This window comes from Pseudonaja textilis, chromosome 1 (genome assembly GCF_049901715.1).
Source record: "Pseudonaja textilis isolate UNSWEBS1 chromosome 1, rPseTex1.2, whole genome shotgun sequence".
NCBI lineage: Eukaryota > Metazoa > Chordata > Lepidosauria > Squamata > Elapidae > Pseudonaja > Pseudonaja textilis.
Genome location: NC_141990.1, coordinates 298,554,641 through 298,569,217, shown reverse-complemented (window position 1 = coordinate 298,569,217; position 14,577 = coordinate 298,554,641). Strand labels below are relative to the sequence as shown.

Below are 14,577 nucleotides of genomic sequence, written 5' to 3'. Positions count from 1 at the left end.
ATAGAAAATATGTGTTTTCCGATGGTCTTAGGCGATCCCTGTGAAAGGGTTGTTCGACCCCCAAAGGGGTCGCAACCCACAGATTGAGAACCACTGGCCTAGACAAACACCAAAAATAACACCATCCTTTATGAAACATACACTATATTATTTCAAAATGAACTGGATATGGTGTGAATAAAAGTTCTTCAAAAATAAACATCTATCAGCTCTTGAACAGTAAGAGATTGCAGGAGCTAAAAAGTAATTTAATAATTACTCTCATATTAATTACTCTCTTTTTGATAATAAGGTCAAAGGTTTTGTTCCACAGAGGAACAAAAAAAGTGACCAGAATATAAATGTAAGAGTCTTTTCTTTCTCTACTTTAGGATTGCTGAATTATTTTGAATACAGTGCAGAGAAAGGACAGAATCTTTATACATATAAAACAATATTATGGAAATAGAAGAAAAAACAGAGTTTTTTGTTCTGTTCCCAGATTGCTATTCAGTTTGGGGGTAGAATTTCAGGGAGTGTGATAATTTGTTGAAATGTGAGGAAACCCTTTTTGATAATAAGGTCTGTACCACAGAGGAACAATCTCTCTACGGAAGTTGTGGGTTCTCTACCACTGGAGACTTTTAAGAATAGGTTAGATAACCATAAGTCATGAACAGTTAAAATATTCAGATCTGTAATTTGCAATCCCTGCTAGATGCTGCAGGAGGCAATCTGAAATTCTAGAGGAAAACTATTTCACTATCATAATATATCCCTGACATAATGACATGCTAATATCCATATTAATAGAAATTCCAGTTCTAATATTGAAGTCTTAGTACATGACCACACATTTCTCTCTCCTTTGCTTATCTAGAAAAGGAAATAAAAATAGTGATTTAATATTGAATTTAATATTAGATTTTTAGGATTTACATGGGGTATTATCTAATGTATATATAATATGGCAATTATAAGCCAGAGGTTTATGGTTTAATGCTTGCAAATGCCATAATACAGATAATATCTCCAGATGTAACCCATAGAACCCAACTTTAAATGCTTTATTGTAAATGCTAAATATCTCACAAATATCAAGTCTCTCAATATTTTTCATTCTGCACAAGATCTCAGTAGCATCTTTGGCAGTTTGAATGTGAAAGTATTCTGCAAAGGCATATTTTGAAGTAATCTAGCATAAGTAATTAGGAATTCACATATTATGTATGAATTAATCTCCTGCTTATTACTAGCTTCTTCTTAATAAATCTACCGCAAGAGAAGCAAGATTGCAGAGAAAAAGACCTAAGCAATTTCTCAGCTATGCAGAAAACAATAAAACTTTTTATATTTTGTGTAAGCTAATATTGGGCATCTGAAAGTAGCTGGAATTTCCAGATAGCTGCCTAGCTGAAAAAAATGTCCATCTGCTGATATATCCATAGCCAAAAGAAAAGATAGATCTGCCATATTAGTTTGTGGAATATCAGGGTATGAACCTAAGCAAGCCTGATGCTGTCACAGCAAAAATGTCATGACTGAATATTGGCATTCTGGGAATCAATGAAGTAAAAGGCCTGGAATGAGTCAATTCATATCAGAGGAACACCAGATTTTCTTTGGATAAGACAAAGAAGAAATGGAGCAGTTGAAGTCAATGCCTGTGGACAAATGCCAAAATGATAGAATGATTCCAATTTGAGTCCAAAGCAAGGCAATATATGGTACTATATGGAGATCCAAGTTTATGACCCAGTAATAGTTGCAAAGAAAAAGAAAGATAACTATTCTATATTTCTAACAGTTTGTCAAATCTCCCCCAAAATAGTATACTAGTTTTAAGAGACTACCATGCTAAATAAAACAGTATGCATTATAACAGGAAGATTTGGATTTAGAGTACAAAGTAAATAAGAAGATTACCACAACTCTGTGGGAGGGAAATCAATATTTAAAGCCTACACATTTTTCCAACAATAATATCCTCACATATGGACATGATTAGGTAGACAAGTTCGAAACCAAACTTATTACATCTTTTGCAAGCAGTTAAAATAATTATATCCATACAATAAAATACCTGGTCAAAGAAGAAATATTATTCTTTGGATGGAATTATAGATATCTGGGTATGCAAAAAACAATGTGAGGGCAATCCTCATTTCATGAAGCATGCAGAAATTTTCCTGAAATCAGGAAAAGAGGAAGCCGCTTAACTGCTACCAAAACTTGCAGTCCTGTATCTCGTCTGACAAAATATATAGTGTATTGTGTGCGTTTTCCCCAATTCAGCTTTACTTAATTAGTGCTGACTAGGTATTAGAAACAATCAGATATGATGCCTTATATTTTGTTTTATTAGATACTGTTGAGAAAGTGAAGATTACTGCTATTAGGATTACATCCACATCATATGTAGTTCTAAACCCTGCCTTGTCACCCAAACTGAGTTACAAGTTCGGCTATTAAATCTAATTTTGTTTTGGTCTTAGGAACCCCACATTTTAATATTTATATAACTGTGCATGATGTCTGAAATAAGTTTCTTTCACTATTGCACAAATATTTTTAGAAAGTATTATGAAAATTGAAATAGAGTGATCATTTATATAGGTACTTAAAAATAAAATTCTTGTAAGTTACTATTATTTGTTCTTTCTGTCCTTTGAATTGAGGACAATCTTTAGACTTTACAATCTGGCATTTTCCACTAACATTTTAAAAAATAACATATACTAGTACATTTTCAGATAGAAAGATTTCAAATTGCATTTACAAAAATTAGACAAAATTAAAGAGGCAAAATTACAGCATATCATATCACCTAGTTACTTTTAGATTGATTCTGAAGAAACTAAGCAGGGTCAGCCCTGGTCAGTAACTGAATGGAACATCCCGAGGAGATCCCAGAGATCTAAACTTGGATGGGGAAATCAGAAAAAGTTGTATCCATGTAATCACACAGAATCAAGGGAAACTTTTTATATAAAATAGAGACTGGGGAGAGATGTTGATGGCAGCACTGGAGGCAAGGTAAAATTGATCAGAGTATCATAGAATAACAAGAGTTGGAAGGGACCTTGGAGTCATCTCGTCCAACCCCCTGCTTGAACAGGAGAGTCTACTCCAAATATTAGCCTCTATCTAGGATCGAACTCACAGCCTCCTGATTGTGAGGCATGGAACAACTTAACTCCTATTGGACACAAAGGCTTATGTGGTGTCTTAGAAAGACAATATATGTTTACATTTTCAGACATTATAATTTACCAGCATATGCTGTAAGAATTTATAATCCCCTGGATTGATAGGTTAATAAATAATAAAGCTGCTATGACTGGGGAGTTCGTTTTTAGAGATGGATAGACAAGATACATATTTATTTATTTATTTATTGAATTTATAGTGCCTCCTATTCACCCATGGCGACTCAAGGCGGCTTACAGAATATAAAACCACATTTAAAACAATAAAAACTAACAAAAAGAATCAAATAAATTAATACTCTACATATAACAAAATCACCCCCCAACTCTCCCCACCCCCGCCGGCGACAGCAGATTATATAATATATAGAAAGTTGCTCCAGTTTTTGCTCCTTGCTTTGCCTGTGCAAGTCCACTGCAGGTCTGGCCAGGCACAGCAGAAATGAATTTTACTAAGATCCAACTTTGTCTGCACCAGCCTTGCACAGGCAAACTTGACTGCTATGAAAACTTGCCCAAGACTCTGCTCTCTACCAGTGACATCTGTGAAGAGTGTTCAAAAAGACCACATTGTGCTTAAGAGTAAATGAGCAAAGCCCCACCTTTTTGTAACTGAAGCTATCATTTTTACTTTTTTGCTCTCCCTCTGCATATGCCCGTTCTCCACTGCACTTATGTAAGCATGCTACAGGGTTGCCCACTGAAAGCGATAGCTTGTATGAGATTGATGAGTTAAAAAAAGCAAATTCTAAATTGCTTGTTACTCCTCCCTAGAATTTTTGAGGAGCCCTGGATTACAAGCTTAAAAAAAGGCTGAACAAATTCATGATACTGATGGTAATAACAATTCTTATATACTACATCCTACCATATCTATAATTATAGCTTCTAGTGAACAACTGAACAACTATAAAATATTGTTTCCAGTTAGAAATGTGTGGCATTTAGGTATGAAGCAGGCAAGAGATTCAGTGCAGGTGCCTTTGCTACACCTGTTGACAACTTCAGGTGCTGTGCCTTTTCTTGAGCTCAGGAATCAGGTATCTGAATTTTGCACACCACTGCTTCCCAAATGCTTCTGACCATACAAGGTTTGCACAGTAATACAGTAAATGGCCCCTTTGTTAGATCCAGCAGAAGCTCTTCTATCATTACCCCATTCAGTTCTACTGTCAGAAGCACATCTATGCATATATTCAATTAATCCTATTATTCTTTACAGCACTCACTGGTCAAACTTTTGCACTCTATATCCTAGAAATCTGTTACTTAGAAAAAGATTCTTAAGGTCTCTCTATATATATCTCCAGAGATAAGCTGCATCTGAATATACAAGTTCTCTATTTTCGTAGAATGTTAATTTCAAACTGGGCAACAAGCTTCCCGATTAGTATTCCCATGTACATTGCATGTAACAGCTAAGGAAGCTAATCCAAATATACATGCAACCAGATCCCTGTGAATGCTCCTGTCTCCTTAGTTCTACTCGCCCCAGCAACAGAGAAGATTTTTCTATATGACTTGTAGAACAACAGGGAAAATATTATCAAACCCACAGGGATGCTTAATGCAAGAAAGCTTCACAAAGGAAAACACTGAGAAGAAACTTACATAGTGTTCATCCTTACTAGGTATGCATAGCACTTGAATCTGCAGCAGAATAACTGCTTTGGAATAGGGGTGGCCCCCAAATGCACAACTAAGGTTAGTCTATCCAAGGCATGACTGGTAGTATGAAGAATTACGTACTCCTGACACAACATTTGTCATTCCCTGCTGAATGAACTCTTTATCTAATAGTCGCTAAGTGCTTGCAATTTTTATTGAAAATTAGACAGAACCCTTTGTGCAGTGGTGTTATAAGCAGAATGTGGGAGGTTCATCTCTAGTCAAGAAGGTGCTAGATCTAATTGAGGGAACTTTTAGAATTACTGACCATTTCTTGACATTGGGTAACTTTCAAAATGATAATAGTTTGCTTTTTAGTAACAGGACCCCTGGCTTAATGAAATATGACAAGCTATTAAATGTTTCATCTGCCTGATCCTTTTCATAACATCATTACCCTAATATTAACAAGCACATTTGTGTATTTCTGCAAAAATAAAAATTCCAAACTAAAATCTATACTCAAGTTATAGGTAATCTATACTTTACATATATTTATATTTATATTGAGCAGAAATATTACTGAGAAAAATATTAAAAACATATGCCTTGAACATTTGAGAGAGCTTTTAAAAGACATATTACTGAAGATTTAAAATTTTATTCTCAAGATTATACAATTTAGAGATGCATGACTGAATAGAAAAGTCCTAGGGTCATAGGAATAGTTTCTACATTATATAAGAAGCACAAAACAGGTAAGACAATTACTGACTAGTTAAAACAGGATATTAGTGTTTATATCAATCAGATTATTAAAAGATTTGTTCGGTACAATTTTAATTTAATTAAGAAATATTTGTCACTGCAATTTGCAAGCTTATAAGCAACTTAGAATATGAACAGGTGGATTAATTTATACTCTAGCAGTTCTACTGAAATATGGTAAGACTCCAGATCCTCAATAATAAAAGTAGCTTTTATACAGTAATTTTTCTGAAACTTACAAAACACTTATAGTATATTATTGTAAAAATTCTTTCAATTAAGTAAGCCAATATAATCATTCCTAGAATCCATATATTAGATTAGGGAAATGCGAGAAGGGTTTAAAGTTACTCAGAGAATTCAGACTGAGATGTCACAAAAAAGGGACTTCCAAATCCTTCAAATCTTATAGAACATAGCATAGTTTTCCAGTATTTAAAAACTCACCTCAATATCCAGATTATCTTGTACATCTTTGCTGCTTTTGCCACTTTTGCCTACTTTTGGAGGTTCCTAAAATTGACAGAGATAAGAAAATGTCAAGCACACACGTAATTTTGGTTAGAAAGTCATTATTCAATAAACTTTTAAAATGTGCATTACATCAAACAGAATATGTGGCCTGCATTTACTGTCAAACAAGCAGTAGAGTTTTGAAACCACTGTTCATTGACAGAAAACATGAAATAGTTTAAAAAAAGCAAAGGCAGTAGATTAGTTTTCTTTAAGGCCTAATTAAATTTGTAATAGGGAGAGGTCACATGAGTTCAAGTATCCTACCAAGGAGCTTCCATTTATAGGACTTAAAAAGTTTTGCCAAATGATGAGCTGTACTCATATACCGTATGTTTAAAACACTTCAGAATGCAAGTGCCAACAAGAACCTAGGCCCTCAGCCAATAGACAAATTTCCCTAGATATTTATTCTTAAGATTTATAAGGGCAAGTAGAATTGTAGCAAACCATAATGTACTCTAATAAAAGTAATAAAATACATGTGATAAACATTTGCATTTATGATCATATATGGAGATGCTACCATAGAATTTAACACTGTAGGATTAATTAACAAGAAGAGAACCTTCCTGTTTCACTCAATAATAAACAATAAGATACCAGATCTCTATTTGCCAGTTAGAAGACAAAGTGTACAGCTTTAATACATACACAGCCTGTTGGTATGCAGACTTGAATTAATGAGACTCACTGAACAATAAAGTTTATTCCAAAGTACACAAGCATAAGATTGCGCCACTGCCTAGATAGAATGATGCCTGTACACTGTTCAAGTAGGAAAACAGTACCTTAAATCTTAACACTTGTTCAATGACACTTTCATAAACACGTCAAAATGAAACAGAAAAATACCAAGTGAACCTTGAAATGAGTTTATTATAGCCAGACTGATTCCCCCACATCAACCTCTGTTAGTACTCTCTACACCAGTTTGCCAGACTGTGGCAAGAAACCTCCTCCACCGCCCCCATCTAAGCATGCACAGTCTAAGTCACTTTCCAAATTAAGCTCATCCTCTTTCACCAGTGAACACTTAGGACATCCAGAAACCATCCCAAAACAACACTTGCAAAAACGGGGCAGCTGTGTTAAGTTTGTTGCAGCAAAGAGTCTTGCTGCCAGATTTAGAGCTCATGCGGCGCTAAGTCTTTTCCCTCCAAAAGGCAAGAGACTCTCGTTCTCCCGCAGAGTACAAACTCGGGCTTTCTTGCTTCCCTCCCCCCCTCATTTCATCCAAGTTTGAAATGGGGGAGATTGGGCGGGGAGGGGGGGAGAGTTTACACGAGAAATACGCGTGTGTATGCATACATGAATAGTGCCATATAAAGTACTACAGGTGGGAAGGACTCATTCCCAAGTGACACCTTCCAGGGGAGTGTCATCTTTTCAAATCTCGCCAATTCCCAATAAAATCGGGACACACACCCAGCATTGTAGCCTTCCCTTCGGGCGCCCCCTCCCCAAAGTCTCCAGGCCCCACCAGACTGCTCCACCCAACCAGTTAGATAGAATATCTCCCCCCACCACTACCAAAGGGCCTGCTCCTGCCTGGGACTACTCCGCGGCCGACGCTGCCTCTCTCGGGCCTGACCTGACTCTTCTCCTTCTTGTTTTTATTCGGCATGGCCGACCGATTGGATGTCTGGGGGCCCGCCAGGCCGAGGAGTCGCAGCCTCCCGGAAAGGACGGTAGCGGAGGAGGAGGTGTGATGGTGGCAGCGGTGCCGGCCCCGTCGCCTCTGCCTTCTTTCCCTCCCTTCTCCTTCTCGCTCTTCAGCTCTTTCTCCTCTTCCGGCTGGCCGGCCAGCCAGCCAGCCGGCTCGCCTTCCCCGCCCGCCTCCCGCACTTGCTTGCTAGCTAGCTAGCTGGCTGGCTCCCTCCTTCAGACCCCGCGCGGAACTCGTCTCTCTCTTCCCCCGCCCCCTGCTCCGACTACCGGGAGCGCTGGCAGAAAAAGGAGGAGGAGAATGTAGCCGCCGCCAAGAGTCCTCTTAGCCTGCCTGCTTCACGGCGGGGCTAGCTGGCCGCCTCTCCATTGGCCTGATCGCGTCACGTGGCTCTAACGTTCTTTTTCCTCCTCCCACTCACACCTTTCCCCCCCCTCCACCACCACACCCCGCCACTTCTGGAGGGCGTGGTTTAAAGACTGACGTTGACGTTTGCTTTCCAGCGTGAGGCGGGTGGAAGCCGGCCGGCTGGATTCCCGCTCTCCATCAGAATAGTGCTTGAAGGGATCTTTGGAGGTCTTCTAGTCCAACCCCTGCTCAAGCAGGAGGTTACCAGTTCAGGAGCTATACTAGTTCAGCTAGGCGGATGTCCGGTCTTTTCTTAAAAACCTCCAGTAATGAAGCATCTCCAACTTCTGAAGGCAAAGCTGTTCCATTGGTTAATTGTCCTCACTATAAATTGTCCTCTCGTTTCTGAGAGGTTCCTGCATTGTCCTTCCAGATTCTCTTCTTTCTCAGAGCAAAATAAAAAGGCTTTCTTAGTTTCCAGAAACAGTTTTTACCAAGCTGGAGTGTGGATGTAATGCTTCCCTTTCACTGCCTGGCCGCCGAATCTGCCTGTGGAGTCTGGGAACGTTATCGGGAAATAAATTCGTTAAGGTTTTTAAAATGTCTTGATTTTGTTGCTGAGACCTGATCTGGCTATAGTAGACCTTGGAAACAGACGCTTATACTTTACAGGAGGATGCTGCAGCAGGAAATACAGTGGAAAATACAATTTACGGTATATTTGATTGTTACCCAAGAGGCCTTCCTCTGCCTTGCAATCTGCATTTAATAATCTAATCTGATGACAGGTAGTCCTTGATTTACAACAGTTCCTTTAGTGAAGATACAATGGGATTGGAAAAATGGATTTATGACTGATTTTCATTTATGACCATTGCAAAATCCCCATGGTCACGTGATCAAAATTCAGACTGGCAGTTGACTCATATTTATGATGGTTGTAATGTCCCAGCATCATGTGATCATCTTTTGGGACCTTCTGACCAGCAAAGTCAATGGGGAAGCTAGATTCCCTTAACAACCATGTTACTTAACAGCTTCGGCGATTCATTTAACTGGCAGGAAAAGTCATAAAATGGGGCAAAACTCACTTTGCAAATGTTTCACTTAACAACAGAAATGTTGGACTTATGTGGACATAAGTCGAGGACTACCTACATATCTGCAGTAAATGTTTTAAGGTCCCAGAGTTCTTGCAATTTTCCAAGTAAGCAGGTTGTCGCTAGTGGAATTCAGTGAAAATTACATATCTTCTGCTTACCAATTTCAACAGAAGAGAATAATGGTTTTCCCGGTTCTGGATTCCTTTAAGATCATTCAGGCAGAAATAGATGCCTACATATTTTTCTTGCTTACATCTTTAGGTAGTCCTAATGTTACAACCACAATGAAACCCCCAATTTTTGTTCCTAAGTAAAACATTTGTTAAAGTGAATTTTGCCCCATTTTACCATATTTCTTGCCACAGTTGTTTAGTGAATCACTGCAGTTGTTAAATTAGTAACATGGTTGTTAAATGAATCTGGCTTCCCCATTGACTTTGCTTGTGAGGAAATTGCAAAATTTGATCACATGACCCCAGAACACTGCAGCAGTCATGAATGTGAATCAGTTGCGAAGCGTCTGAATTTTGATCACACAACCATGGGGATGCTGCAAGATCATAAGTCCCTTTTTTTCAGTGCTTTTATAACTTTGAACAGTCAATAAATGTACTGTTGTAAGTTGGGAACTATCTGTTTTGCATTCCCTTCCTGCCTGGAATGTGTGTTTTTCAAAGAAGGCATTGAATATCTTAACTGAGAATTCATGCTATTTCAAATCTATTTCTATGGAACAAAAACAGCCTATTAAGAATATAGCAAATAACATCAGATCAAAGCAGCTTGTACAGTGAGAACCAGTGTGTGAGGAAGAGATTGTTATTTTTAAAATAAAGTAAATCTGGAAAGATTTCTGGCCAGGATAATATACCCATCAATCTTCCTAACCAAAACTTAGATTGGTGGGTCTCTGTATTATCAGCTTTGTTTGCTAAAATAGATAATCATGGTTTAATCTCCTTGGAGTGGAGTCTTATAATACTTTCCCTATATATGAAGGGGGGTATAGAAAACCCTATAGACCAGTCTGCTTTCTATCAGTTTTGGGAAATTCTATGCTATGTATCTACCTGAAACTTAACTTCTTTCTCTTCTGGGTTTTAAAAAATACCTCGCAAACAAGTCCAGAATTCAAAGTCTTCTGTTTGTTAAGTAGTTTGGTTCAGAGACATTTGTTCATGCTTGGAGATTAAATTCTTCTTGAGAGAATTTGGGATATAATTGCTACAACAGCAATTCTTTTACAGTGGTGGGACAAATTATATACCACTGTCATCATGAAATACAGTGCTATTCCCTGAACAATCTAGTGGGTAATATTATGTAATTTCCCCAGGAAAAATAAAATAGCAAAACAGGCAATCTTCTCCAGTTGGATATCCTTTATTTATGGGGACTGCAGTGGCTGGAAAATCTTACTATAATCGCCACACGTATAGAAGATGCCAGGTTTGAAAAACTGGTGCAAGGAATTTCTTCCCATTGAGTTAAATGGAGAAAAACAATGCAAAGTTATCCCGCTCTTCCATGACAACTGAATTCCCACTCATAATGACCTGACAGGGTATAGCATATGGCCCAAAACATTGCTGAATCGTTGTCTTTTTAAATACTGTAGCCTGTTGTTAAAAGGTATGCTTTGGCAGAGAAAATAAAGATCATGGTACACATGAATCTAAATGCATCTTGTGACATATTTTGCCCTCAGGGTGGATCTCAAGATTCTAACATGATTTATCCCAATGTGAATTCAAAAGTCTTCAGGGAGAGAAATCACTTGACCCCCTGCATGTTAAAATATACAAAAATCCATTTGCACATTTATCTAAACAAACCTTAATCTATGGGCATAATCTGTCCTCCTGCTTCTGCATAAGACCATTCTAGATTCAGCTCTTACTCACACTACATAGTGGCAGAAGATTAAAAAAACGTTTATAAGCTCCCTCTTCACCTATTACCTATAATGGTTGAGGTTTGAAGGGATGTTATGCGTCTCTTTATTATCTCTTTAAGTATACCATTTTAGTATGAAAATCAACAGTAATACCATGTAACCAAGAGGAATAATATTTTCTAGTTTAATAATAATAATTATAATTATACATTTATATGCCACCTGAGTTCCAGAAGCTCTGGGCAGTTTACAGGTGTTAAAAATGTTTTAAAAATGGAGAACAAAACAAAAACAGCACGAGACAAAATAATAATGATGGTAAAGAATCTGCTATTCCCAGAGAGAAGAAAGGAGTCACTGAGAGATCAAGAAGAACATAGACCACAATCCTGGCCCTGCCATAGGTCATTGACAAGCAGCATGGTCATTTCCCTGGCCATTTTCATAACCCAGGGGGACCCTGATCCAGTAAAAAATAACCAAGCTAACAGCAGAGAGAGCTCTGTCCACTTTCTCAAGAATCACCAACTCAAACTCATTCTAGATCACACCACCAGACCATCCCTAGGCCTGATTCTCTAGGTTGTCACCACAGATCTGAGATGTGTCATTGCAAGTTTTAGATTAACCTCAACAGAGAGCGAGCTGAAGGAAGAATGTGTGAAATGTGATCACTATGCTGCTACTTTTCATGACTGTGACTTAGTTCTGAATAATGGACTTTAGGTTATCAACTTCCAACTGATGTCTGGTTTATACTTCACACTACCAGAACCATTTCATGGCTTCTTTGGCTTAGCATGCTATGTCAATCCAGACAATTGTGGTCGATTCTACAAACAAGAATTAAGATCTGTTCTGATAGCCTTATTTCTGAATTCAGATCTTCTGAGGATCTAAGCACTCCCACTCTATAACACCACCTCAGTGGTGATAAGGAGGCAAGATTATTCAGGTTCTCCATTCCTCTACTCATTGCAGAATACCTTATGCCACCAGACTTGAAATTCTAGACCTAGAAAACCCAGAACTAAGCCGCCTCCGGTCCTATCTAAGTATGGTATATAAAATCATACATTGCAATGTCCTATCTGTCAATGAATACTTCAGCTTCAACCATAACAATACAAGAGTAAACAATAGATACAAACTCAAGGTTAATCACACCAAACTTGATTGCAGGAAATATGACTTCAGCAACAGAGTGGACAATGTCTGGAGTACTCTACCTGACTCTGTGGTTTCTTCCCCAAACCCCAAAAACTTTAACCTTAGACTGTCTACTATTGACCTCACCTCTTTCCTAAGAGGTCTGTAGGGGGCATGCATAAGCACACCAATCTGCCTACCATCCCTGTCCTATTGTTTTTTTTATTTTTCTTATATGTATCCATGTATTCATAACTATGTTTTTACTTATACCTATTATCTTGTAAGCAATTGACAAACCAAATTAAAAAAAAAAATCCTGTTATGATATTTTGGCCAGGTCAACAGTAAATGATAGAAAGAACATACTGTATATTAGTGGAGCCACCATTTATTAACATGATAGAATATTAAATTGAATAAAATATAATTTATTCAGTTCAACTAATGAATGTTGAAGGAGTGTTCTCCACTCTTCTTTTCTGCAGAAGTTATAAGATGATAATGCATGTTTATTTCTATTCCTTGATCATACATTCACAGCATGAAATGCAAAAAAAAATTGATATTTCACCTGTTGCTAGGACATTCTACAAAGCATTTATTTTTATTTTCAGGCAATGGCTAATAATATTATTATTTTAAAGATGTTTGAAATATTAAACACCCATAACAATATATAGATGAGATAAATGAGAAGCAGCTGTGTAGAACCAAAATGATTTGTGTAAAAAATGAGATTGGTCTGCAAACTGCAAATGAATTATTGATGTCATTTTATTCTTGGATCTGCAATCAGACCTCAAGGGAACTCTAGATAATGGATAAAGAGATTTCTGTCTCTAAGTAACTAGCTTTATGACAGCAGGCCATGTAAAATTAACTATCTGACAGCTTCATTCACAAATCAGTCCAACTGTGGTGAGAGTTCATACTGACCTAAAGAAAGTATAGAGCTGTTAAGACACATTAGATAAAGATACATGTGGAATTCTATTTTAACATTATACTTTGTTTCATTAAATTACTTTTATGTTTTTTCTTGAAAATGAATTTAGTAGCATAATAATTTTCTTTACTCTGTTCTCTTTTTCTGTTACAGGTAATCCTTCTGTTACAGGTAATCCTCAACTTACGACCACAATTGAGCCCAAAATTTCTTGTCATGCCCCTGTTGGAATCTGATTTGGGGAGGGGGAGACTGAACAGCTGACAGGAATGGACAGTGTGGCTCCGTTGGCTGTGGAAGAAACTGGGGAAGGGCAAAGTCCAGCTGGACAGAGCAGAGGAGAGATAGAGCAAGGGAGAGGGAATTCGGAGGAAGACCCAGGCCCACCCCCTCTTCATTCTAGGGCACACAAGGGAGCAACGTGATTCCCTTCATTAGCTGCAGCTGGGAACACAGTGTTTAAAAAGGAAAGCAGGGGTGGGATTCTACCAATTCTCACCTATTCGCTAGAACCAGTTGTTAACATTCTAAGCAGTTCGGAGAACCGGTTGTTAGAAGAAATTACTGGCCTAATCCTGTAAGGAAGGCAAGAAGGAAACATTCTGGTGTTGCTTACAGAAACTGCTTCTCCGTTAACCCTTATTACATTCTTGGCAGGACTAGACTTCCTGTCTCAGGAACTTCTCTGGAGTTTGTTTTCCTCCTTTGCTGGTACTTTGCTTTTGTAGAGTGACCATTCAAAGTTACAATGGCACTGAAAAAAGTGACTTATGACCATTTTTCACACTTAGGACTGTTGCAGCATCCCCACAGTCATGAGAGGCCAGGCAAGGAGATGCCTGCCTCGATGTGAGTGATGTTGAGTTGGCCATGCCCAGCCAGTCACATGACCACCAAGCCATGCCTACCAACTAAGCCACGCCCACAGAACCAGTTGTTAAAAAAATTGAATCCCACCCCTGAAGGGAAGTTGGGCACAACAAACTGTTGGGAGCAAATCATGAATTATCTGGTATTGTTGAGGCTTATCTGGGTTCCTGGGGTCTTCCCAACTGTGTGTGTTTTGCTGGCCTTTCAAGTCTGCAATTCCTTCTCCTGTCCTGTCAAGTTAATTACTGCAGCATGGTTTGTGTGGATTTTTATTTACAGTTTGTATGTACTTTGTTTTCGGACTGAATTTCCTCCACTTAAAGACTGTCCTTGGGAGAGTTTTTTTCTCCAGCCAAAGGTAACCTGGACATTGGGGGCAAAGTTGGAAGTACTAAAGGGACTCTTCTTACTTTATGTGACTGTGTTGCCTTTGTGCCACGCCCCGGGTCATCACATTTCTGTTGCTAAGTGAGACATTTGTTAAGTGAGCTTTGCCCCATTTTATGAGTCTTATT

At 38.2% G+C, this 14,577-nt stretch overlaps 1 protein-coding gene across 5 annotated transcripts in view; it reads right to left on the bottom strand.

Moving 5' to 3' along the window:
* PPP2R5C (protein phosphatase 2 regulatory subunit B'gamma) overlaps window positions 1–8,113 on the bottom strand; it is a 63,812-nt gene extending 55,699 nt beyond the window's left edge. The window contains exons 1-2 of one of the 5 annotated variants that reach the window (XM_026698506.2): window positions 7,672–8,113; window positions 6,012–6,077 (exon numbers count right to left, since the gene is read on the bottom strand). In XM_026698506.2, coding sequence (XP_026554291.1) covers window positions 6,012–6,077; window positions 7,672–7,704 — 99 coding nt within the window. In that variant the 5' untranslated portion in view covers window positions 7,705–8,113. The remainder of the gene's footprint in view (window positions 1–6,011; window positions 6,078–7,671) is intronic. The other 4 variants (XM_026698509.2, XM_087922205.1, XM_026698507.2 and 1 more) reach the window with 4 other exon arrangements.
* Between the last annotated feature and the right edge of the window lie 6,464 nt (window positions 8,114–14,577).